The sequence below is a fragment of the Manis pentadactyla genome, chromosome 14 (genome assembly GCF_030020395.1).
Source record: "Manis pentadactyla isolate mManPen7 chromosome 14, mManPen7.hap1, whole genome shotgun sequence".
NCBI classification, from domain to species: Eukaryota; Metazoa; Chordata; class Mammalia; order Pholidota; family Manidae; genus Manis; species Manis pentadactyla.
In genome coordinates this window covers 29,602,241-29,624,606 of record NC_080032.1, presented here as the reverse complement: position 1 = coordinate 29,624,606, position 22,366 = coordinate 29,602,241, and the positions used below count along the sequence as shown (strand labels likewise).

The 22,366-nt window shown below is 54.5% G+C and overlaps 1 protein-coding gene across 3 annotated transcripts; it reads left to right on the top strand.

Moving 5' to 3' along the window:
- Positions 1 to 8,238: 8,238 nt before the first annotated feature.
- Positions 8,239 to 21,465, top strand: RFLNA (refilin A). 3 transcript variants are annotated; one of them, XM_036921757.2, is made up of 5 exons: positions 8,239 to 8,640; positions 12,810 to 12,862; positions 13,035 to 13,109; positions 19,108 to 19,217; positions 20,058 to 21,465. In XM_036921757.2, the coding sequence occupies exons 3-5, from the start codon at positions 13,107 to 13,109 to the stop codon at positions 20,389 to 20,391; spliced, it is 447 nt and encodes a 148-aa protein (XP_036777652.2). In that variant the 5' UTR covers positions 8,239 to 8,640; positions 12,810 to 12,862; positions 13,035 to 13,106; the 3' UTR covers positions 20,392 to 21,465. The 3 variants fall into 3 exon arrangements, with proteins under 3 accessions (XP_036777652.2, XP_036777650.2, XP_057347608.1); XM_036921755.2 differs by lacking the exon at positions 12,810 to 12,862 and having other exon boundaries at positions 8,288 to 8,640; XM_057491625.1 differs by lacking the exons at positions 12,810 to 12,862; positions 13,035 to 13,109 and having other exon boundaries at positions 8,288 to 8,640.
- Positions 21,466 to 22,366: the final 901 nt, after the last annotated feature.

Here is a 22,366-nt window from a genome sequence, read left to right as displayed (position 1 = left end):
TCAATGGCTGTATCCCCGATGCTGCGCATACAGTAAGTGCTCAATTAATACCCGCTGATTGAAGGGATGACAGACAAGAACCCCGCTCCCTTACTCGCAGCCTCAGGCCTGTGCGGCTAGCAGCACTGAGCCCTCACCACCCTGGCCCAGCCACAGCCCCCCTGAGTCTGGTCCCCAAACTCCACCCTTCCCTAATCCCTGGGAATCACGCCAGGAGCCAGGAGACTTTCCTTTCCTTCTTACTTGATACACTTTGTCTCCACTTTCAACTGAAAACCACACAACCAGACTATCTGTCCAGGCCTGTGTCTTCTTTGAGGAATGAATAGAAATGGCATTTGTTTGCCCAGCTCTGCAGTGTGCTCAGCTTGGTACTTGCAGGGCGACGTGGGCCCCTGGTAGGGGTGCTCCTACCCTCAGTCTCTTTGAGGTGCAGAGAAACAGCTCTGAGCTTGGCAGGAGTGGGGGAAGGACTTGGTCCTCTACACATTTCTCAGCTACCTAGGACTCCTTTTGGCTCTAACAGGCTAGACTTGGTCTTTATTATTTTTAATGTGCACAGATGTCCTGTTTCTGTATTCAGAGGTAGCTCAAAACGACTGTTCAGTTACTGAGTGTTTGCCATGATGGTTCTTGAAAAGCCACAGCACTATTTGAAGGACTCCTTTTTTTTCAGTATCACAATTTACTCATCCCCAAAGCCCTCTAAATCAAGAAATGATGTTCTGGCGCTTGGGATTTGGGCAGACCAGTCCCCAATTTGTGTGACATCACTGTTTCTAGTCAGAGAAAATAATTTGAAGCCAGTGTGTGGATGACTTCACTTTGTGTAGATTCACCAAGTGAGAGGCAGGAAGAAGGGGCTGCTTCCACAGCTTTAGTCTGCTGGGTGTGAGCCCCAGTGCCACCTGTGTCAAGCCCTAAAGATGTTTGTGTTTAAGTGCAGCTGGAGACCAGGACAACCATGAACCCCTAAGAAACTGAAAAATGATAACAAAAGCGGTGCAGAAAGATGAATGTATTAAAGGGGATTTACTGAAGACATCTCATAGCTTCACTGGCCTCCAGCACCCACTACCTCTTTGCAGAGGAGGGCAAGCTTTTTCTATAAAGAACCAGATGAGAAATATTTGGGGCTCTGTAGCCCATGTAATCTGTGTGGCAGGAGGAAAACATAATCCTCATAGTATCCAGGGCTGTCATCTAGCATAATGCCCTTTCCGGGTGGATCAACCAGGGCTTGTAGAGGTTAAGCTTTGTCAGGGAGCAGAATATTCCCATGGTCTCGAAACATCTCCCCACAGAGTCTTGATGAATTACAAAGGGAAAGATCAAATGTGGATCAGTCAAAGGCAGGATCAATCATGAGACAGCTGTCACGATGGCCCTCCTGCATCAATGCCACAACCTGCAATCAATGCTGTAAAATCATTGCGAAAGTGTTTATCCTAAGTCTGGAACTTTCTACAAGACTACTGGTGAGAGTTGAAGGAACCCAGATGTTTTATAATAGGTAATAAGCCTGCCTGATCTTTTCCCCAAAGGGAGACATTGTCTTTCTTATGGTGGACAGTCAGCATGCCTACCCTTCCTTTGGAAGGAGACACAATCGCTACTCTTTGAGGCTGTTCTCCGTATAAACATCCTGGAAATAAGGGTCCATACAAAGGGCAGCCAGGGCCTCTGCTCACAGTGGACCCATGGGGGACTGTCTCCCAACAATGACAGCTGAGTGCAATGGGAGCTTGGGCCCTGGATGGAGAAAAAAAGCAGCTTTCAAAGACATTATTGGGATCACTGGGGCACCTCTGATATGAAATGGAGGTTATATGATATCATTGCTCCAAGTTAAATTCCTTTGGTGCGGTCAGACCATGGTTGTGTAGGAGGTCATTCTTATTCTTAGTGATGGCACTTAAGTATTTGGGGGTTAAAGGTCATGATGTCTGCCACTAACTTTTAAATTGTTCCTGAAACAGAACAATACAAGATAATACATGCATGCAAGAGAGAAACTGAGAGAGAGCATGGGAGAGGGAGAGGGAGAGGGAGGGGCTGATTTAGAGAGAGACCACATAGGTCACGTGTTAACAGTTGATGTATAGAGGTGAGGGTGTTTGGGTTTTGGGGTTTTCATTATATTCTTTCAACTTTATAAAACAAAAACTGGAGGGGAAGGGAGGTACCCAGTTTCCCTAAGAACTTGCAGCCACCTGGGGTGGCCTTCTAACTTTAAGGACTGCATTTCTATTTCACTCTGTCACTGCTTTTATCCCTGCCCTGACTCCATTCAGTGCTCTGAGGTCCTAAATAGGTTTTTCGTGGACTCAGTGGGTGGAGCTGGCAGGAAAGGCCCTTCATCTGGAAGCTCCTTAAACCCGGGAGGTGGGAACCTGCGAGTTGGCAGCAACCAAACCCATTCAGATGCAGATACCTTCTCCTGTGGCTGTGAAGGGAGGAAGTCTAAGCAGATACGCGTGAGAAGCGGGAAGGGCAGCAAGAATCCCAAGCTCAGAAGTTGGAGGCAGGCCCTGAAAGCAGTTTTGACTACTTTTCTCAAAGCATTGGGAATTGAGCTGCTTCCAGACACACATTCAGACATCAACAGAGAAGCATATTCCCACTGTCTTGCCAACAGGTTTCAGCCCCAGGCAAGTTCACTATGGATTTGATGAGACTGAAAAATTACAATGGAATGTCCTTGGGGTGAAAGGGTTTATACCCAACTTTATTCCCACGGTGGCAGGTCACTAGAATGCCGTCCACTCAGAGCAAGTCTGCACGCAGCAAGCCGGTCTCTGCCTCTAGGCCTCTCTGCCCCGAAGCCATCTCAGTCTCTGTCCTCGGCACTGCCACCACTCCAGTCTCTGCTCTCCTGCAGCCGTGGCACTGTGTCACCATGTTTCCCAGAGCACTGGGTGGATCTCTTTATATAGAGTCAATAGCAAGTATTGCCTACAAGTGTATAGTGAGCAGGCCGACCAGGGCCAGGTGAGAATCCTGGCCATAGGAAACTTCACTTTCTCCCCACCCAGGTACGAATGCACCTGGGATCGATTTTGTCCCCACTTCCCTTGCTTAGTGGGGCAGGTTGTCAAGAGCTGGTCTTAGGAGTGGATGGCAGGATCTGCCCTCTGTGGGCTGGCCTGTAGGTGATGGGACCAGAGAGCAGGCCTGACCCCTGGACACACAGCTGCCCAGCACAGACCAAACTGCCAGCTCAGACGATGCACTAAAAATGAAGAGGGGAGCCCTTGCTGAAGCCAGTTCCCCACAGCAACATCTGTGGCTCTCAGTGGGGACTGAACAAGAGCTCTGAACAAGAGCCCTGACTGTAGAATAGTTCCTCAAGTGAGAATGGTCAAGGGGGGAAATACACTCCAGGCCAGGTGGCCAGGACATCACTAGCCAGGCCCCGGGGCTGGCCCTGCTGAGGACACACAGCCCAAACGCCATGGCTGTATGACACTGGGCCTTCCCTTAGAACGTATTCCGCTGAAGCACATGCCTTTATGAACAATTCAGTGGGAGCTGTCGGGAGCTTATGATAAAAAAGCAGCTGTCCCTCTCCTTGCTCTGCCTCTTTAAACACTTAAAAATTCTTCTGGTGGATATTTCAAACACCAAGTGATATTAGATTACTGTTATCTCCAGATTCCCTAAAGGTAGTCAGTATCTATGACTTTCCATATAAAGATAAAAATCTAGATCACATCTCATCCCTTTTCCTCTTAAAAAAGATACATATATGTGTATGTATATGTGTGTATGTGTGTGCATTAGTGTGTATACTTAATATACTGATTACTGTGGCCACTTCACCTGAAGACTGGCAATGAGGGGGCCTTGCTGAGGGCAGAGCAGGCAAAGCCTGGAGCCTCTTCACAGGGACAGTGGGAACTCAGCCGGAGAGCTGAGTTATATTTAATCCCAGTACATTTGACCCTCGTGGATCCCTTTGTTAATATCCCAGCTTTATAGATGGAGGCACTTAGGCACAGAAAGGGCATGCAAATTACCGAAATCACACAGCTGGGAATTGTTAGAGCTGGGATTTGAACCCAGGCAGCCTGAACATGCAGACAGCAAGAAGACCCTTTTTGTTGGACAGGGAGCTTCCATGGGGCTGGGCGGCATTTATAGTTGTGTCCATACACAGTGGTAAGGAGAACCTGTACCCCTGGGTCCCATGCCCTACCCAGAGACACACCCCATTCCTGCTGGGTATTCCTGCAGTGGGGTACCCTACCTGGAACTTGATGGACAAGAAACACATGCAGCTCCTGAAACAAAGGCAGACATCTGCGATCTGCCTGCTGGCCCTATATACTTGCTGGGGGAAGGAGAGGGCTTTCCTGTGGGTTTGACTTTGGCCCAAAGGAAGGGATAGCTCCTTATTCCAGAGAGGCCCCTGAATGATAACCAAAAAAGGTCCTAGATCAGGTTTTAGACCAAGCCTTGCTGTGTGAGTTTCGGCAAAACACTCAGCCACTCGGTGCCTCCATTTTTTCCTCTGTAAAGGTGATGTAACTCTGCCAATCTTTCCAGATCATGATGTCAGCATTGAGAACTATGAAGAACCGTATAAATCTGATGAAATGACCAGGGCACCTCCCCAGGGATGGCAATGTGAGTGACTAGGACTCTTCTGGGTGTATCAAGCAAGTACAATTAATTGCTCATACTTGCTGAGTGCGGTGTTCATAGCCCACCAGGAAACAGGAGCACCAAGCCCTGCCCTCAGGGAACTTTCTGGGCAGTTGGCAAGAGCTGAAAATGATCTGTGAATAATACCCATGACATGTGAGCAGGGTCTTTGTTTTCAGCTCAGCCTGGGCCTTTGGGACCTTTGGCCTGTTGCCTTGGAATTTTCTTTTCAGGCCACAGAAATGCCTTGTGGTCAGGCACTACGACCATAGTCCTCCTGCCTCAAATATTACAGGAGACATGGGCACCCAGGGCCAGCCCTCCCCCACACCCACGCTAGCAGCCTCAGCCTGGGATTCTATAGTAGCTGTGAGACCTCAGGCAAGTCACTGAATCTCTCTGAGCCTCCATGGCTTGATCAGCTTAATTTTAAAATGGAAGTAATATGCATCCATCTTGAGCATCAGGGCAGCTCGCAGGTTCAAGTGTGAGACAATGCTCGTGCGGGGGCCTCTGTAGGTGGTCCGCAAACGCACAGCCCTATATCCCTTATGAGTATTCTCCATTGCTGCCTGGAACAAGCGGCTCATGGCTCCCAATGAAAAAGCCTTTTTTTCCTGTGTGCCCTTCCCCTTAATCCTCTGGCCTTTCTCTTGCAGCTTTGAGCTTCCCTCACGCAAAGCAGCCTCGGAAATTTCCCGATGCCAGGGTGGTGGGGGAGCCCCAGAGCCAGGGCTCACCGCAGGTCACCTTTCCTCTTTCCCCACCTTGTGCTCCTAAAAGCAGGTGACTTCACAGCCCCTGCAAGAGCGTCTCCCTCTATTGGGGTGTGTGATGTGGGGGTCTCTCCTTCCCTCCAGCACAGGACACACATTTCAGGACCCTGTGTCAGGGTACCTGTATGCCTCTTCTTCATTAAGTATCTACTTTCTCTGCCCAGTTCTCTCTGTTTCTACTGTCCTCTCTTTAACCCAACTTTGGAAGCAGTTTGGATCAGATCATTCCTAAAACCTGGGGCAAAACCGCTGCAGATTCCCCCTCCTGGGCAGAGAAAGTCCAGATCCCTGAGCGCCACTTCCCAGTTCCTGCAAACTTGCCCTCCGCCCCCTCCCGCCTTGCCATGATCTGCAGCGCCAGGCCCAAAGCAGGCACTCAGATGTGGGAAGACCCCCACACACCTCTTCTTGCTCTTCTAGCCTCGAATTGCAGAGGGCAAGCCCCTTCCCTCCTGAGACTGGCCAAGAGAGTCGCCCACCCAGCCGCCAGCTCCTGGCTCGAACAAATTTATGGAAATTTTGGCCTTTCCTCCTTTCTTTGACATTTGCAGACCATCTGGCACTGTGAGAAATAGAAGCTTTTACAGAACCAGCTTTCAGTCGCAGACCCAGCCTGAGGCAGTGGATCCAAATAGGTCAGAGCCCATGGTCCCTGGGGTCATTTGTGTGGGCCCCTGAGTGACATTTGTAGTGCAGTCATGTTTTTCCTGCCACTGGGTTTAAACACATCTCCAACATTATTCCACACAGGGGAGTCCATCTCAGAGGAAGTTGAGTGGGTGCAGGGAAACTCCCAGAACCCAAGGGGGCGTAGTCATGAAGGCACTCGTGATGAGTGTGGATGCGGCAGGAATAGGAATAGGGTGCGGCAAGGGAGGCACTTGCCTAGAACACATAATTAAAGTCCCAAATGTGGAAATCATGACAAATACTATTTCACTGCAGTATTTTAAAGGCCAAAATTAATGTAACAAAGTCAAGGTGAGCAAAATATCAAAATTTTAAGTAGTCAGGATGACACTTCAACTGTGCAACACCTAGCCTACTTCCCCACCTGGCCGTTGGTAGCGGCTGCTGCCAGAGTGTCAGGACTCACTGCCCTGTGATAAGAAACAATCAGGTCTTGTCAAAGACTTTCTCTAGGGAAGCCAGGCAGCGGATGCAATGGACGCAAGCACTCTTCCATAGACTTCAGTGGGTGGGCATTTGGGGAGAAGGTGAATCTTAATGTGTTCATGTTCTAGAAAGTACAGCCCCCCACTTTTGTCTTATGAGATAACAGCAGTTCACCCACTCACTTCTGGGCAAGTGGCCCAAGGAAGGCCTGTGTTGCCTAAGATTTGAAATAAATGGAGTCGGTTTGGCTTTTTTTTTCTCCAGAATATGCCAGATACTCAAACCTCTGGTTAATTCTGTGTGGACAGCGGACTTCCCATGTTCTTCCTGGTTGGCATGGAAATGGGTTGCACATTCACCCGACAGCAGGTCAGCTGTTCCCCCAGCACTTCTAGGAAGCTACCCCATCCTCAGTCTGCTCCTGGACTCACTCCACTCTGCCTAGCTGCAGCATATTGGCCTTCCTGCTACTGCTCCCTCCACCTGGAAGACAAATTCTTTCTCCAGCTCACTGCTGGACTGTTCAGGTGTCACCTTAAAATGTCACTTCCTCAGAGTCACCTTCCCTGAACACCTGAGCCATAAATTGTCCCTCCTATTATTCTTGCTTGCAGGGCCTTGGTAATTTCCTGTTAAATTGATGGGCTTCCTGGTGTGTTCATCAGCCCCTTCATCAGACTGGGTGCCCTGGGGCTGAGATTTCTTTACTTGGTGGTCTGAGGTCGAGCCCAGGGCTGGGGGCAGAGAGGGGCCTTGATCAATCTTGACTGATCAAACATGCTTTACCCGGTGTCCCCAGTTTGGAGGCATCTGCAGAGCAGACCCTGGCAAAGCAAGCTGGTGTGGAGGGTGCCTCTCGCCTCTGCTCCCTGCACTGTAGGATTGGTGTCTCCCACACTCCTGCTAATTTCAAAGCAATCCGCAGGCGCTGCATGTTCCCTGCTTTCAGAATGGGAGGCTGGTCCCTGGCCGGCCTGAAGGTGTGTGGATGGGTGGGAGCTGGCAGTGCAAGGATCTGCTTGCCAGTCACCTGAAGCAAAGGAAGCAAGAACGGGTCTCCCTTGGGAGGGAGGAAAAGGGGAAAGAGGGGGAGACCCTTGTTAATGAGCAAGAACTGCTTGGAAGAAACGTGGGACCTGCCAGATGTGCAGAGGGCTCCAGGGAAGCCTCCAGTGTCCCTGGCAGGTCGGCCACCCCATTTCTACCCAATGCTTCCCACCCCAAAGGCGGACTGTATTGGCCTGGGTAATCAGGCAATGGAGACACTAGTACCTAGGGCAGGGAGTGGGCCCTTTCCAACATAAAGCGGTGGGCATCCGGCGGTAAAGAGGCGCGCAGGCATGGGGCTTGAGGCCTCTGAAAGGAAAGCACAGTGTTGCTCCGCCGCAGTATGTTACTGATCTTCGTGGAGAGTTTTCCAAAGATTCTTTTATTCGGACTTCAATGGGATGGAGGAAACCTCGAGCGCACCTCAACCCCCCCGCCCAGACATAGTATTACTGCTGCCATCACGCGGGATGACTTGGGGGTCCCCGAGCGGCCCTTGGTGCCGCCACTGAGCTGTTTCGGGGCACGGGGGCCGCCCTTTAGGCGCGGGCGGGGCGCGGAGGCCGCGGGCGGGCGGGCGGGGCCTAGGAAGGGAGGCGCGGCCCGGGAGGCGCGGCGGGCGTGGAGGCGGGCGGGCCGGCGGAGCTGCTGCCGCGCGGAGCCCGCAGCCCGACGCCCGCCCCTCCCGGGCGGCGCGCTCCCCGGCGGCCGCGGCCTGACGCGCGCCTCCCGGCTCTGCCCGCAGGTCCCGGGCGCGCAGCCCTCGGCCCGCCGCCGCCCGCCCGGGCCCCGGAGCGGGGTGGAGAAGCGCCCCGAGGAGCCGGGGCCGGCGCCGCGCGCCCCCGACATGGTGGGCCACCTGCATCTGCAGGGCATGGAGGAGAGCCTCAAGGAGAGGAGCCGGGAGGGCCTGCTGGACAGCCCCGACTCCGGGTTGCCCCCCAGCCCCAGCCCCAGCCCGCCCTTCTACGCCCTGGCGCCCGGCATCCTCGACGTCCGCGCGGGGGTCCCTGGAGCCTCCTCGGAGCCCCCCGGTCCCTGCGAGGCCAGAGCGGTAAGTACGCGCCCGCCCAGACCTGGGACGAGGAGCGGAACGGGGACAGGGCCAGCGGAGGGGTGGGGGGTGGGGCAGACCTGCGCCGCCGCGCCCCCAGAAGCCAGGACTGCCCCCCACCCCAATCAAGAAGGTGCTGGCACAGTGACAGCCACGCTCCCCAGGGAGAGGCCAGGACCCATAGGGGGATGTGGTCCAGCCTGATCCTGGGACCGGCGGACTTCCCGCTGGCGGTGAGCCTCTCCACGGGGTAATTCGTCTTACTGGCAGCAATAAAAGGGCAGGGGGTGCAGCGCTGTGTCAGAAATTACCAAAGCTGGCGAGGAGATCCTTGCTAGGTGGGCTTGGTCCCCAGGCCAAAGCTTGTTGAAGACATCCACACCCAGGGCCCTGGCTGCTCCTGATCCCCCAGTCCTTGTTTATGGCTCCTGGCGCTACCAGCATGAAAGCAGCCTTTTTTTTTTAACCAAACCCAGACAGGAACCCTTCCTTCCCGGGATGTTGAGGGATGTTGACGTGGAGCCTGGCGGTGCCCGGGGAAGGCTGGAACCCCAGGGCAGGAGGCTCAAGAGTTTTATCTCCTGCCAGACTTAGTGGGGCTTTCAGGTGGGCTCCGCGGGACATCCAGCTTGGCAGCTGGCCTGAGACTGGGTGTCCCCAGCAGGTCGGAGGAAAGCCAGCAGGATCCGGTACCTTCCCAACTGGGGGAAACAGCAAGTTGAAGTCAGGAGGTTGCTGACAATCCCAGTGGTCTCTCCTTGTTCCTGCTGGCTCTCTGCATGCCTTAACATCTTTCCTGCCGGGTATATATGGTAGCACGGTTCCAGCCCGACTCCACTTTTTGGGGGTCCCGGCAGTGATGGCCTGGTACCTCACAGGATCTCCCAAAAGCAGAACGGAACGCTCCCTTGCCTCCAGCCTCATGACATAGATTTCATGTGTGCCTCTTTTGACCCTTATTCCAGTGGGTCCCAAACCTGGCTGAGCATTGGAATCTCTGGCAGAAGTTTGAAAAATACCCACACCCACCTTGTACCTCCAGACATTCTCATTTAATTGGTATAGGCTGAAACCTGGCGTCAGGATTTTTTAAAACCTCCCCAGATGATTCTAATGTGCAGTCAAGTTTGGGAACCACTCTCTTTACCAAAATTTGAACTTTGGTCTCTCTTTGGGGGGTGGGGGTGGGAGGACCTCGAGGACTTCCAGGGTGGCCAAGGCGGCTTGCAGTGAAAATGATCCTGCTGTGTGAACGGGGCAGCTTTCCTGCAAGTCTCAGACCTGGCCCAGTTGCTTGGAGGGTGTTCAGGCTGCACATGCTGGGAATAAATCCTGTGGTGTCTTACACAGTCGGGCTCCGGGAAAGGAACAGGGGCCATTCTTCCCCTTTATTCTTTGGATGACCCAGAATCCTCCTTAGAGCGGGTTTTGTGGATGCTTTCTCTGCCAGCCAGGCCAGCCAGAAGCAGCCAGAACAGTGTGCCTGGCTTACTTGGCTGTTCTAGTTGATTGGATTTTTTCCCCTTCCTTGCTAAGTAGATGCCAGCATGGAACTACACTGTCCCTCATGCTCTCCTTGTCTGGCAGGGGCTATTTCTACACAAATAATGATACCTGGCACACAGACAGCCCTTACCACGTCCCAGGAACTGCCCTGAACCCCTCACTTGCATCAGCTCACTTCATTTTCACAATATCCCAATGAAGTATGTATTCTTCTTCTTCTTATTGTCATAAGCGAGGCACAGAGGCTAGGGACTTGCCTAGGATCACCCAGTTGGTTGGTGGATGAGCTAGAGTAGAACCCAGGGAATTTAGATCAAGAGTCTCTACTTAAACCTTATATTACCTTACTTTTTGCTGCGTAGTAATTAACTACCTGTTGGTTTTGTTTTTTAATTAAAAAACAAAATGCCTGTGGACCAATGAGGTTCTGAGATGCTGCTTTCAATAAAGAGAGAGGAAATGGTTGCCAAGGGCAATCTTTCGCAGCCCTGGGGCCTGCAGCCCGGGCCTGCCCTCCTAACCCATTACTGTCATGCAGGGTGCCCCACCTCCGGGGAACTCCTGTTAAATGTTGCTAATCTGGTGTTTAACAACACTGTGCTTGCTGATGATTCATCGAGGATGCTTTCCAGGCGCAGATGTAGGCAAAATATCCGCTGCCGATCTTGCATGTTCCAGGGGAAAGGACAGAAGACTTGTTCTCATCTTGGAGCTGATGGTTTCAAATGCCCAGGAAGGGATGGGGGCAAGTAGGGCCGAGTTTCCTCTGGCGTCCCCTTAGCCTCCAGGTGTCAGCCTGCTTTGCATGGGGTAACTACCTTTGTTCTGACACCCAGTGACTGGCACTGCCTTCCCAGTCAAAGTTGGTGGCACATGCCCCAGCCAGGGATGTGAGCTGCAGTGCTATCCCCAAACCCTAGCTGCTGAGGTCTTCACCAGCTTGTCACTCTGCTTATTATGCATGTTAGTGTGCATGTTAAATTTGCTCACACTTTAGTTCCTCAGAGAGGTCCCATTTTACCCCCACTTTGTTTCAATCGGCTGGACTTACCTTCCATTCCAGACAGTACCCCATTTATGCAGGGTATCTGACTGGCTGTGAGACTGCCCCCATGAGACAGTAGAGGCACTGGGGACCAGGGTGAGTGTAAATGAGCCTCCCACCCTGCCTTGAACATAGGGTTTTCTTGTTCATTCTCTGGAGCAAAGATACTAGTGTTCCTGGTGATGCCCAAGCCAAATGAAGATCTGGGAATCAGCCATTTGTCCCACCAGTATTTACTGGGCACCTACTCTTTGCCATGCACTGTTTTAGACCATGGGGGACACAGCAGTTCAAGATCCCTGTCCTCCTGGGAGTGGCATTCTAGGGGGAGAGACAGAATCACCAACTTAAATGTGACACAATACCAGGTGGACTGTAAATGCCCTTAGAACAAAAAGTAGGGGAGAGTGGTGCTACTTCAGGGTCAGGCAGTGATGTTTAATAGAAACCAGAAAACAATGAGGGAGTGAACATATGATTTAGGAGTGAAGTGTATGCCAGTTCCCAAGAACAGCAAGTGCAAAGGCCCTGAGGTGGGAACAAGATGGGCATGTTCAAGGAGCAGCAAGGAGGCTGGCAGAGGCCAGAGCAGGAACTTTTAGGCCAAGCTCAGGCAAGAAAGTAAAATTCCATTGGTTTTTAAAGAATGTACTAGTTTTACTTTTACTTTTTGTAAGGCATTTTGAGCCCCCAGACTCCCCAGATTAGAAGCCCAAGCCAGAGACTTGTGTGAGATGCTGTGAGAAACAGGGTCTGGGTAGGACTTGTCTCCACGTGGCTGCCAGGAGGGTTTGCCTGTCAGCTGCATTCATCCCACAAACATTAAAGTCAGGCTGGGCCAGGGACACAGCCGTAAACAGACGGAGGCTGTGTGTGCTGCCTCCACGCTCGAGGCTGAGTGGACTCCTATGTCCCCCAAGTCCTGGAGGCCAAGGCTGGGGAAATGTGCTGCAGCGCCCACCTACCCGGGGTCACATGGGCAGTTGGGGAAATCACAAACAGCACTCAGGATCTCAGGCCATGTTCTCTGGGGTGCACACTTGAGAGAACAGCCACTGCTGTGGGGGGTGAGATGTGGACGCGATGACAGGAGGTGACGGACCCTCAGATATGGAGGTGGGGTTCTCTTGCCCTGGGCTCCAGCTTGCATTGCGCCTGTCACCCCCATCTGATCTCCCAGGTGTGCTTCTGCACAGGGTACATTTCTGAGTGTTGCTCCCAAGGACAAGATGCTGGTTCCTGGGACCCACATTCCCAGAGAAGCCATGTGGGCTGGATCCAGGAAAACTGGGTGGTGGGAAATGGAGTGTCTCGGCCCCATCCTTGCACATTTCCTGGGGCTGCCCAGCTCTTTGAGGCCACCCATGATCACAGCCTCTCTTGGGATCTTGGCTGTCACCAACCAGCCCCAACAGCCCAGGACTCCCAGATTTTCTTCTTTCTGTTTCTGTGATGCTGAAACCAAGGGGGAAGAGAGAGGGGAAGGGAAGGGGGAGAGTTAGGAGTTAGTGCCCCGGATTAAGCACAGACAGATAGGCAAATGGATGGATGGATGAACAGAAGGGCGGACAGACTGAAGAGACAGGGTCTGTTCCCACGGCCCCCTTGCAACTCACAGGTGCGTCCCTGACTGCGAAGGTGTCTAAGCAAGCCCAGCTGGAAGAGAGCCAGGTGGGTCAGGCCCGGGGTGGGAGGAGCCTGTTGGCAGAAAGGGAGGCTGTGAGGAGGGAGGGGGCGGGATGCCAGAAACCCGGCGCCACTTTCAGCCCTGGCTGCTTAGTCCTGGGTGAACTGGCCTCCAGGGGAAATGCCACGAAGTCTGAGAATCTCTCTCTCCCTGTAGCTGTCGTGTGAAGCTCTGGAGTCCCATGCCCTCATCCTGCTGCCCTTGTTGCTCTGGCTCCTGGCTGAGGAGATGGTATATGGACCCCAACACCTCCTGAAGTGATGTCTGGATCTTGGGATGCATGAAAGCACAGAGGGAATATTTGTCTACCAAAGCAGGCCACTTTTGTGGAGGCGACCCCTGTCACTGGAAGGCGTAGTTTGGGACGCACCAGTGCTCTGAGTTTTCCAGGGAAGTGGGAGGCCACCCCAAGCCCTCCAGTTTCCCACTAGGGCTTCTTGTGCCCAGGTTGTGACCCCCCACCCCCTGGCTGGCAGGTGCCTGTACTGGCTTCCTAGCACTGCTATAGCCAAGTCACAAACGGGAGGCCTCAGACAGCAGCAACTTCTGCTCCTACAGCTCTGGAGGCCAGACGTCTGAATCAAGAGGTCTGCAGGGCCACAGTCTCTCCAGTGGTTCTAGGAGAGAATCCACCCACTGTGTGTGTTCTAGCAACCAGTGGTGTGGGCAATCCTTCATGTCCCCTGGCTTGTAGATGCCTCACTCCAGTCTCTGCCCCATCTTCACATGACCACCTTCCCTCTGTGTCCTGTGTCCAAATTTCCCTCTTCTTACAAGGACACCAGTCACTGGATTTAGGCCCCTATCCAGTAGGACCTCATCTTAATGTGATCATATCTGCAAAGACCCTATTTCCAAACAGGGTCACACTCAAAGAACACATATCTTTGCTGGGGTCACAGCCAACCCGCCACCCTCCTGCTTGCTTGGGCCCATCCGGCCCCATGTCGTAGGAAGCCTGTTTGCAGAACGGGAGGCCCCCGAATCTGCAATGCTTGTGTGTGCTCAGTTAGCTGCTTTGGGCATCAGACCCTGGGCCTGTGGGGTCTAGGTTGGGCATGTGATACTTTGTGCCTCTCCAGAGATCAAACTGCTCTGCTCAGGTCTCCTGGCCTCTCCAGCCAGGCCCTATTGTGCCATGTTAGGGGAGGGCAAGGAGCATAAGGAACCCCTTACCCCTGCCCTGGCATCTGCCACCAAAAACCGCTAGTGAGGTTAGTGACCTTGAGAAAGGCCAGTGCAGCCAGTACAGATGTTCCACATGGCTGTGGTGAGGGTGCCTCTCCTGAGCCGGTGGAGGTCTCCCTGGTGGTCTGCTCTCTCCAGGAGCAGCAGTACGGCCTTTGGTCCCCTCCTCCTGCCACTTGCCCTCCACTGATAGGGACTGTTGCTCCCTGGCTGAACTGAAATTCATGTTTCCATGGGCCACACTGTGGCCACTGCGGACCCCGTGTGTCACCCAGGCTGGGCACAAATATTGTGTGATCCCTATGTGTCCCTGTCACCTGGGCTGTGTCCTCAGTGGGGCTGGGCCGTCACTGGGTGGCACTGAGCTCCCACAACAGAGTGGTTATCTTTCTGTGGGCCGGGCCCTGTGTGAGCCAGGAAGGGGAGAAGCCCAGAACACCCGTGTGTATTTTTACTCCCAGCCAGCAGTGTTCACCCTTGCCAGCTCCTGGGGAAGGCACATGAATCACTTTGCAAGGGGCAGGGGAGTGTGGTCTGGCGGGCAGAGGGCAGCCAGCTCTCCTCTGAATCCCACTGCCTCTAAGGTCTTCCCTGGTCCCCCACACCCCTGTCTGCGCAGGAAGCGAGAGAGCAGGGTTTAGAATGGGGAGGAGCTGGGGGCCGGCCCATCCCTGGGTGGGGGGTGGTGTCCAGGACACTGGGATTCTAGCCTTGGGCTCACAGCGTGTCTGCACTTGGGACTCTGTATTTTTTGCCTGGTTCCCTGGAGTCCCCCCAGCCCTGACACCTGACAGCCTATGCCTCCAGCACCCGTGACGGCTCCTAGCCTGTGGTGCGGGCCTCACAAACGGCACAGCCTCATTTCACAGACAAGCACAGGCCCAGTGATAGGCAGCTGAGAGTCTGTCCTCTTTCCAGTGGAACCGGAACCAGGCCTCTGGGGGAAAGATCTGGGGTGCGGCCACCTTGGAGGGCGGGTATGGGTTACTGGCCTGTCTGGGGCTTTTATCACTCCGGGTGGGCTGTGACTTGGCCAGCGTGCAACTGCAGGGTGTCTCCTGGGTGTGCGAGCCCTAGCCCCTGCTCAGCTCTCCCCCACGCTGGTGGACCCCTTGGGACCGTGATCCAGTCTTCGAGGAGTGTCTGTGCCAGGGTGGCTGGTGTGTCACCCTCCTGAGCCGTGGTACGCCACCTTGGCTGTGAAAGGCGTGCTCCCTGCCCACTCCCCGGGATGCTGGGGCTCTGGGGGTCTGCTGCCGTTTTGCTCTTAAAATAACCTTGCGTCCAGAAGGACTCAGCTCTGAGCTTCTGCCACGCTGCCCCTGTCTCCCCTGGCGTCCATCCCTGGAGCCCTGCAGGGCATCCTGGGGCCTTGGCGGTGACTTCCGGAGCCGTCTCGCCACCCAGGCCCGTTGGATGCCAGCCCACATCTGGGTTTCCACAGGCTTCTCGTATCTCTTGTGTGGTGCTTCCAGTTGGGGAGGATTTTAGATATTTTTTCACTGGTGCCTTTGGAGAACAGTGAGTGCCCAGAGCTCCAGCTTCCTGCACAGACTGTGAAGTGAGCCTTGTCTACTCTCCTGGCAGCCAGTCAGGGGGCGAGATCTGGCCAGAATGGGGCTGCTTCTACCTTGGCCCCCAAGGGCCCCTTGGGCAGTAGTAGGAGCACTGCAGTTTATCTCACGTGAACCCAAGAGGGAGAGCAGCGCTCAGCTCCGCAATAGCTCCAAAGGCTGTGCTTCTCAAGGAAGCCCACCAGGCTCCTTAACTCAGGAATTATTCTATCTTGGTGTGTGTGTGTGTGTCGGGTGGGGGGTGATTAAAACCAGCAGCAGGCTGCCTCTCCTTCCCTCCAGCCCCTCTACCTATCTGGACAGAAGAAATGCCACCAAGAACCTTAGCCCCGTGTCCACTGCCCCTCAGTGCCTGCTTCATCCTCTCCCCTCCTCTGTGGCCACACATCATGGCCTTGTGAACAAGAGGGAGCCCCGGGCAGCAGTGTGCCCCATCCCACCCACACAAGGGTCCAGCATACAGCTGGTGTTCAGAGCACAGTAGGTGTTCCACAAACAATAGGTGCTCATCAAACACTTATACAGGTTTGGGGAAAACTACACTTTAGATGATCTCTTTTGGAGAAAGTGTTAATTTTATAAACATCAAGTCATGGAGTTTTATAGCTGGGGTCTGTGCTGATTCACCAGGTGGGCCCTGGATGATGCTGGAAGCGCCTAAACTTTCCTTTTCTTAATTTGACTTAATTTAATTTCTCCTGAAATGATGTGTGCTTGCTTCTGGAAGGTAGAAGCAGTGTTGTCTCAGGGTTCAAAAGGGTGTGGATTGTACCTTTCTCCAGAGAGCCCGAGCCCCGTGCCTTTGGACCTTCATGAAAAGAAGGACTCAGAGTGCAAGCCGACTTGTATACAGCGTTGAGCCTCTGCCGGGCCTGCCCCACGCATTCTCACGCCTTGACTCATTCACTGCAGCCTGCCAGGCGGTGCTCCTGTCGCCCATTGAGCGGCCTGGAGGCTCTGGCCAGATGCAGGGGTTGTTTGCCCCGGGTCACAGGACATGTCAGCTTCCTGTTGCTGCTGTGACAAATGACCACGTGCACCGTGGTTTAAAACAACATAGATTATCTTAGTTTTGAAAGTCATAACTCTAAAATGGATCTTATGGACTAAAATCAAGGATTTTGGTTATGTTTCCTTTTCAGGTCTAGGGGAGTATCTGTCCCCGTCTTTCCCCCTTCAAGAATCTGCCTGCATTTCAGGGCTTGTAGCCCTTTTGTGCATCCCTGAGGCTGCAGCGGAGTGTCTTTGGTCTCTCCGACTGACCACCTGCCTCCCTCTTACAAGGACGCTTGTGATGACACTGGGCCCACCAGATAATGAGGATGATTTTCCCAGCTCAGTATCCTTAACGCAGCCACATCTCCAAGTCCCTTTTGCCATGCAACCACATTCATATGCTTTGGGGATTAGGCTGTACATACTTTTGGGGCCATTATTCTACCTGCGACATCCAGGAAAGAGCAGCAGCTGGTCCTCTGTGGGGCCTCTCACTCCGTGTAATTGCCAGGAAGAGGTAGGGCCACCTTGAGCACAACTGTCGGGGCTTTGGAACACCACTTCCTTTACTAACCTTGCACCCTTTCTCCCTGTGGTCCTTGGTCCTGGTTCTGGGGCCACTGTGGTTGGCCGGGGAGGAGGCTGACAGTGACCCTTGTCCACAGGCTGATACCAGATGTGAAGACAGGCTTGGGGCTGACCCTGGGACTCACGAGTCAGCAGAGGGCTGCTTTGCACATGTGAGTTCTCACCTTTCAACAAAGTAGGGTCTGTGAGGTTCCAGCCTGGGTTAGAGAGGCCTTCAGGTCCTGAACCTCAAGGGTCTCATGGCCTGGGGGCGACAGACACACACAGTGGAGGCCAGCAGATGGAGCTTCAGGGACCCCACAGAGGGCAGTGGGAAGACAGGAGCTGGTGCCTGAGTTGAGTTGCACTAGACCAAGTAAGGAGCTGGAAGGATGTTCCCAGTACAGGGAACACCATGAGCCAAGGCACAGAGGCAGCTTGGATGTGGTTCAGTGGGTGGAGATACACGGTCAGAGGCCTCTGTGGGAAGTGCACACACTGATCCTGTGCGCAGGGTGGGTAATGTCAGGGCAGTCCCGGGGCCATGGTGCCAATCCCAAGCATATGGGAAGCAGCAGAGGAACGTGGGTCAGGGCATGGACTCTGGAGCCAGACTCTAAACCCCAGCTCTGCCTCTTCCTAGCTGTGTGGCCCCGGGCAAGTTACTTGACCACTCTGAGCATCAGTTTCAGCATCTCTAAAATGGGGGTGCTGATAGCAACTCCATCCTGAGGTTGAATGAGTGGATATTTGGAGCCCAGAGCAGTGCCTGGTGCAGTTGGAGCTCAAAAAGCATAAGCTGCTGTGATTTATCATCATCTAGGTGAGGAGAAGGAGGGCCTGGCAGGGAGGGGACAGATGGAGGAAATCTTGTCGGTTAACCAGCAGGACTTGGTCTGAGTTGGTTTTGCTGCCTTGACTGACCTGGGCTGGGGGCTGGCTCACAGGCTATGTATGAAGACCCTACCTGCCAAAAAATAAGTCAGATGAGTGCCCCTTAGAACAGCGTTGTCAAAGAAAACTTTCTGAGATGGGGGAACATTTTAGATCTGCTCTTACCTGCAGTGTAGCTGCCACTGTATGTGGCTCTGAGCATGTGAAATGGGGTCCGTGTGGCTGAGGGATAGAACTGTTCACTTGCTTAATTTTAATTAAGATAAACTGAAATCCCCCCAGGAGCTCGTGGCTGCCTTACCGGATGGTGCAGCCTCATCAGTGTGTCCCCAGAGTGTGGGGACTGTAGGAGACGGAGACACTGTCTCTGAGTGGTAAGGCGTGAATGTGTTTTCTATATAACCCCATGACTTCAGGCATAGACTTGTCTAGGGTGATGGTCAGTTAAGACTTCAAAGATGAAGTAAATTGAAAGTGTAGGTGGACAGTGGATGCAGCAAGAGCCGTGGAGTGGGCAGTGACTAAGTGACACTGGGAGACTTGGCCTTTGTCTCCTGCTGGGTCACAGCAGGTGGAGCCAGGGAGGTAGGGCCATGGGTGCGTTGGCATCTGGGGCTGAGGGGACCTGTGCCTGATGGGATGGGGTTCCAGGACACTTTGACCTACTGCATCACCAAGTGGGGGCAGCTTGCGAGGGCTGGGGCTCAAGGGCGCCCGCCAAGAGGGGTCCCAGTTCTGCAGAGCTGAGCCTGGTTCCTGGGGCTTGGTGTGGGCTGAGGTTTCACAAAGAGATCGTTACTACCTCTTATCAGGACTTCTGGGAACTGGAGGGCAGGCCGGTGGCTGGGGACCTGTGGGCCCAGGAGGGTGTTCTGGGTGGACATCAGGGTGCTTGGATCTCAGAGGGATGCTGGGGTGGGCTTCTGGATGGACCAAGCCAGGGCTTGAGCCTGTCGGGGAGCTCAGTGCCAAAGGCCTGTGTAACCCCATGTCCATGGCTCTCCCTGCAGCCCCCACCCCTGCCCCTGAATCCCCCAGCACTGGAGATGAAGCCCCGGATGCTGCCTGTGTTCTTCGGGGAGAGCATTGAAGTGAACCCAGAACCCACACATGAGATTCGGTGAGTGGGGCTGTCGGTGGGTGGGGAGTGGGGGCAGGCTGGGGGGCTCAGCAGGCTCCCCTCCCTCTAGGTACAGTCTGGGAGCTGCTCCCTGGGGAGGTGAGGTGAGGTCTTAGCCAGAGGGAAAACTGATTCTAAGACTGGACTGCTGGGCCTGCTCCCTGCCCCCTACCCACAACGGCCATGTCCCCGTGACCTTCCCCCAAGGCCAGCTGATTTTTATCCACCATCACTTGTAAGGGGGTCACTTCTCTAGAGGTGCTGAGAGCACTCTCAGGGGAAACATATTTTGATACAATTTCACAGAGAAGTTGCAGAAAGGGCGCAAGGAACCCGTGGGTTTGTTAAACAGATTCGCAGGTTCTGACATTTGACTCATTGGCTTGAACGTCCACACCCTCTTTCTATACAAATGAAACATTTTTCTGAACCATTTGAGAGGAGGTTAGTGATGTCCTGACCTTTCACTCCAGCATCTTTCCTAAGAACCAGACATCCTCCCACATAATGACACAGTTTGTCAAGTCAGGACAACTGAGGTTGACCCTGCATAGTCATATTTTGTCCACTGTCCCAAAATGGGATATATTTTTATGGCATGTATTTTTATCCCCATTCAGGATCTCACCAGGGTCACGAATTGTCCTGTCTTTTTAGTCTCCTACAAGCTGGCACAGCCCCTCCGCCCTTTGACCTTGCTGTTTGGAAGGGTCCAGGCCGTTGTTTTAAGAGCTGAGCCGAGGGCCCCCTTCGCGTGGGTGATGCCGCTGACCCCAGGCCGTCCGGGCGGGTGGCCAGTCGCCCCCTGCCGGGCTCACCTCCCTCCTTCCGCTCTCACAGCTGCAACTCTGAGGTCAAGTACGCCTCGGAGAAGCACTTCCGGGACAACATCTTCTACGCGCCCGTGCCCACCGTGACGGCCTACAGCGAGACGATCGTGGCGGCGCCCAACTGCACGTGGCGCAACTACCGCAGCCAGCTGACCCTGGAGCCGCGGCCGCGCGCGCTGCGCTTCCGCAGCACCACCATCATCTTCCCCAAGCACGCGCGGAGCACTTTCCGGACCACCCTGCACTGCAGCCTGGGCCGGCCCAGCCGCCGCTTCACCGCCAGCGTGCAGCTCCAGCCGTGCGCCCGCCCCGGGCCTGGCCTCCTGGGGCCCGCGGCGCTCTAGGCGGCGCCCGGGGCCGAGTCGGGTAGAGCCCCGGGGGGCCGAGGGCGACTCCGCGCTCGGCCAGGGCCTGGGCAGGAGGGAGGCCGACGGTCTCTAACCCGTTCCACTGTGGCGGACTATACACATTTAATTAGCGCGCAGGCAGAGAAGGTGGCCACCTTGGTGTGCCCTTGAATCCGGGAACAGCCCTGAGCGCTGTAAGGGGGGTGTCCCAGCGTTGGCTGGGGGAGCCTGCTGCAGTTCCTTGAGACCCTGGCCACCCTGACCATCCAGAGCTGGTGGCCTGGTTCTTGATGCTCCTGGGAAGGGGCAGTCCCAAAGCCAGCCTTTCAGACGAGCACAGCCTGGCACGGAGAGGTACAGGCTGAGAGCTATGGCTGAGCAGCCCCTGCTGGCCGTTGAGCCAGGAGGTTGGGCAGCGGCTGGGCACTGGTGGTTGTGGGCAGGGTGGCAGCCAGAAGATGGTGCCTTAGCTGTTTCTGGGTGCTGTGCTCCAGTGCAGCGCCGAAGATTGAGGGCATAGGCCATGTGTGCTGAGGCCTTCGAGCTCTGGGTCCCCAGCCTCACCCCAGGGCTTGCCCGCTCTGTGCACACAATGTCCTCTGGACCAGGACTCATCAGAGCCTTTGTGCAGGGTGCGAGGGGAGGTGTCTAAGCTCTTGGAAATGTCTGCTTCCACCTGCGTGAGGCTCTGGCCTCTGCTGTCCTCACTCACGCCACCTGCTAGCATGTGATGACTCCACCTGTTCTCTTCCAGTGCTGCAGGCTTGCAGCACACACATGATGTTGGGACAGGAAGACCAGAGAGACTCGTGCTCCCAGGGAGTGGCAGGGCTGGGGGCCCACAGTCCTGTGCTGCCTGGGGTGAGTGCCCCCGCAGCCCCCAGTGTGGTCTTAGAGATGCCCCCTGATCTGAATGGACCAGCAGGTTGGGGGCCGCCACACTATTCCCCTGGTCACCCCCAGGGCGGGGCAAAGGCTCTGGGGCTGCAGCTCCCATGCTCCAGAGTTGCTTTCTGATCAACAGAAATAACTTAAGAAATAGATTGTCTTAATAAAACGTGCAAATCCAAAGAGGCTCCCTCTTGTGTCTCTACAGCTCCTACAGTAGTGATGGGGGGCTGGTCTCCATAGGCCTGTTTTACCCCGTGAGCCCTCCCCCACCCCTTTATTCTTACGCAGGGTCAGTGCCAGCAGAATCCTGCCTCCCCTCAGCCTCCCCCCTGCTCCCAGGGAACGGAGCTCTCAGAAGGCTGAGCCCTGTGCTACCCACCCCCTTCATTCAGTGTGCACCAGTGCCACCCAGAGCTGGTTGATAAATGCAGAGGCCTAGGCCCCACCCAGGGACTTGGGTCTAGGGTGTTCCAAGGAGGGGCCCAGGAATATGCATTCTAGCACCCACGTGCTTTGTGCACATCCTAGCCCCAGTCTCAGAAGGCTCCCAGCTGCCTCTGCAAAGTGGGCAGCCTGGATTGACAGTGAGTACAATTAGGGAGATGCTCAGCAAAAAGACTGGAGTTTTTTCCTCTGACTCTGCAGATGGTGGGGCAGGATAAGTGGCGGTATCTCTTGATATACAGGCTTTTTGCAGGGGACAGATCCTTCAAGGGGGTGATCCTTCAGTTATGGCTTTCTGATAACGGACCCCGAGCCTGGCAGTGAGATGACAATGGCGAAGCTCTACTGAGGACTACAAGCAATCATTGTGCTCCAGGCACCATGTTAAACATTTTGTGTGGTTTTACTCCCTTCAGCATTACCAGCTGAGATGGCTACTACTGCATCTCCACTTCAGAGGAGTAAGGTACAGGCAGGTTAACTTGCTCAAGGTCATACAGCTAGTGAGAGGTGGGTCAGGATCTAAGCCAGGGGCCTGCACTCTTACCCACTGGCTACCTGCTTTGATGGAGGACAGTCTCTAACAGGGCCGGGACCGGGGTGAGGCCAGGATGGGCAGGGCTGAGGACAGTCAGTT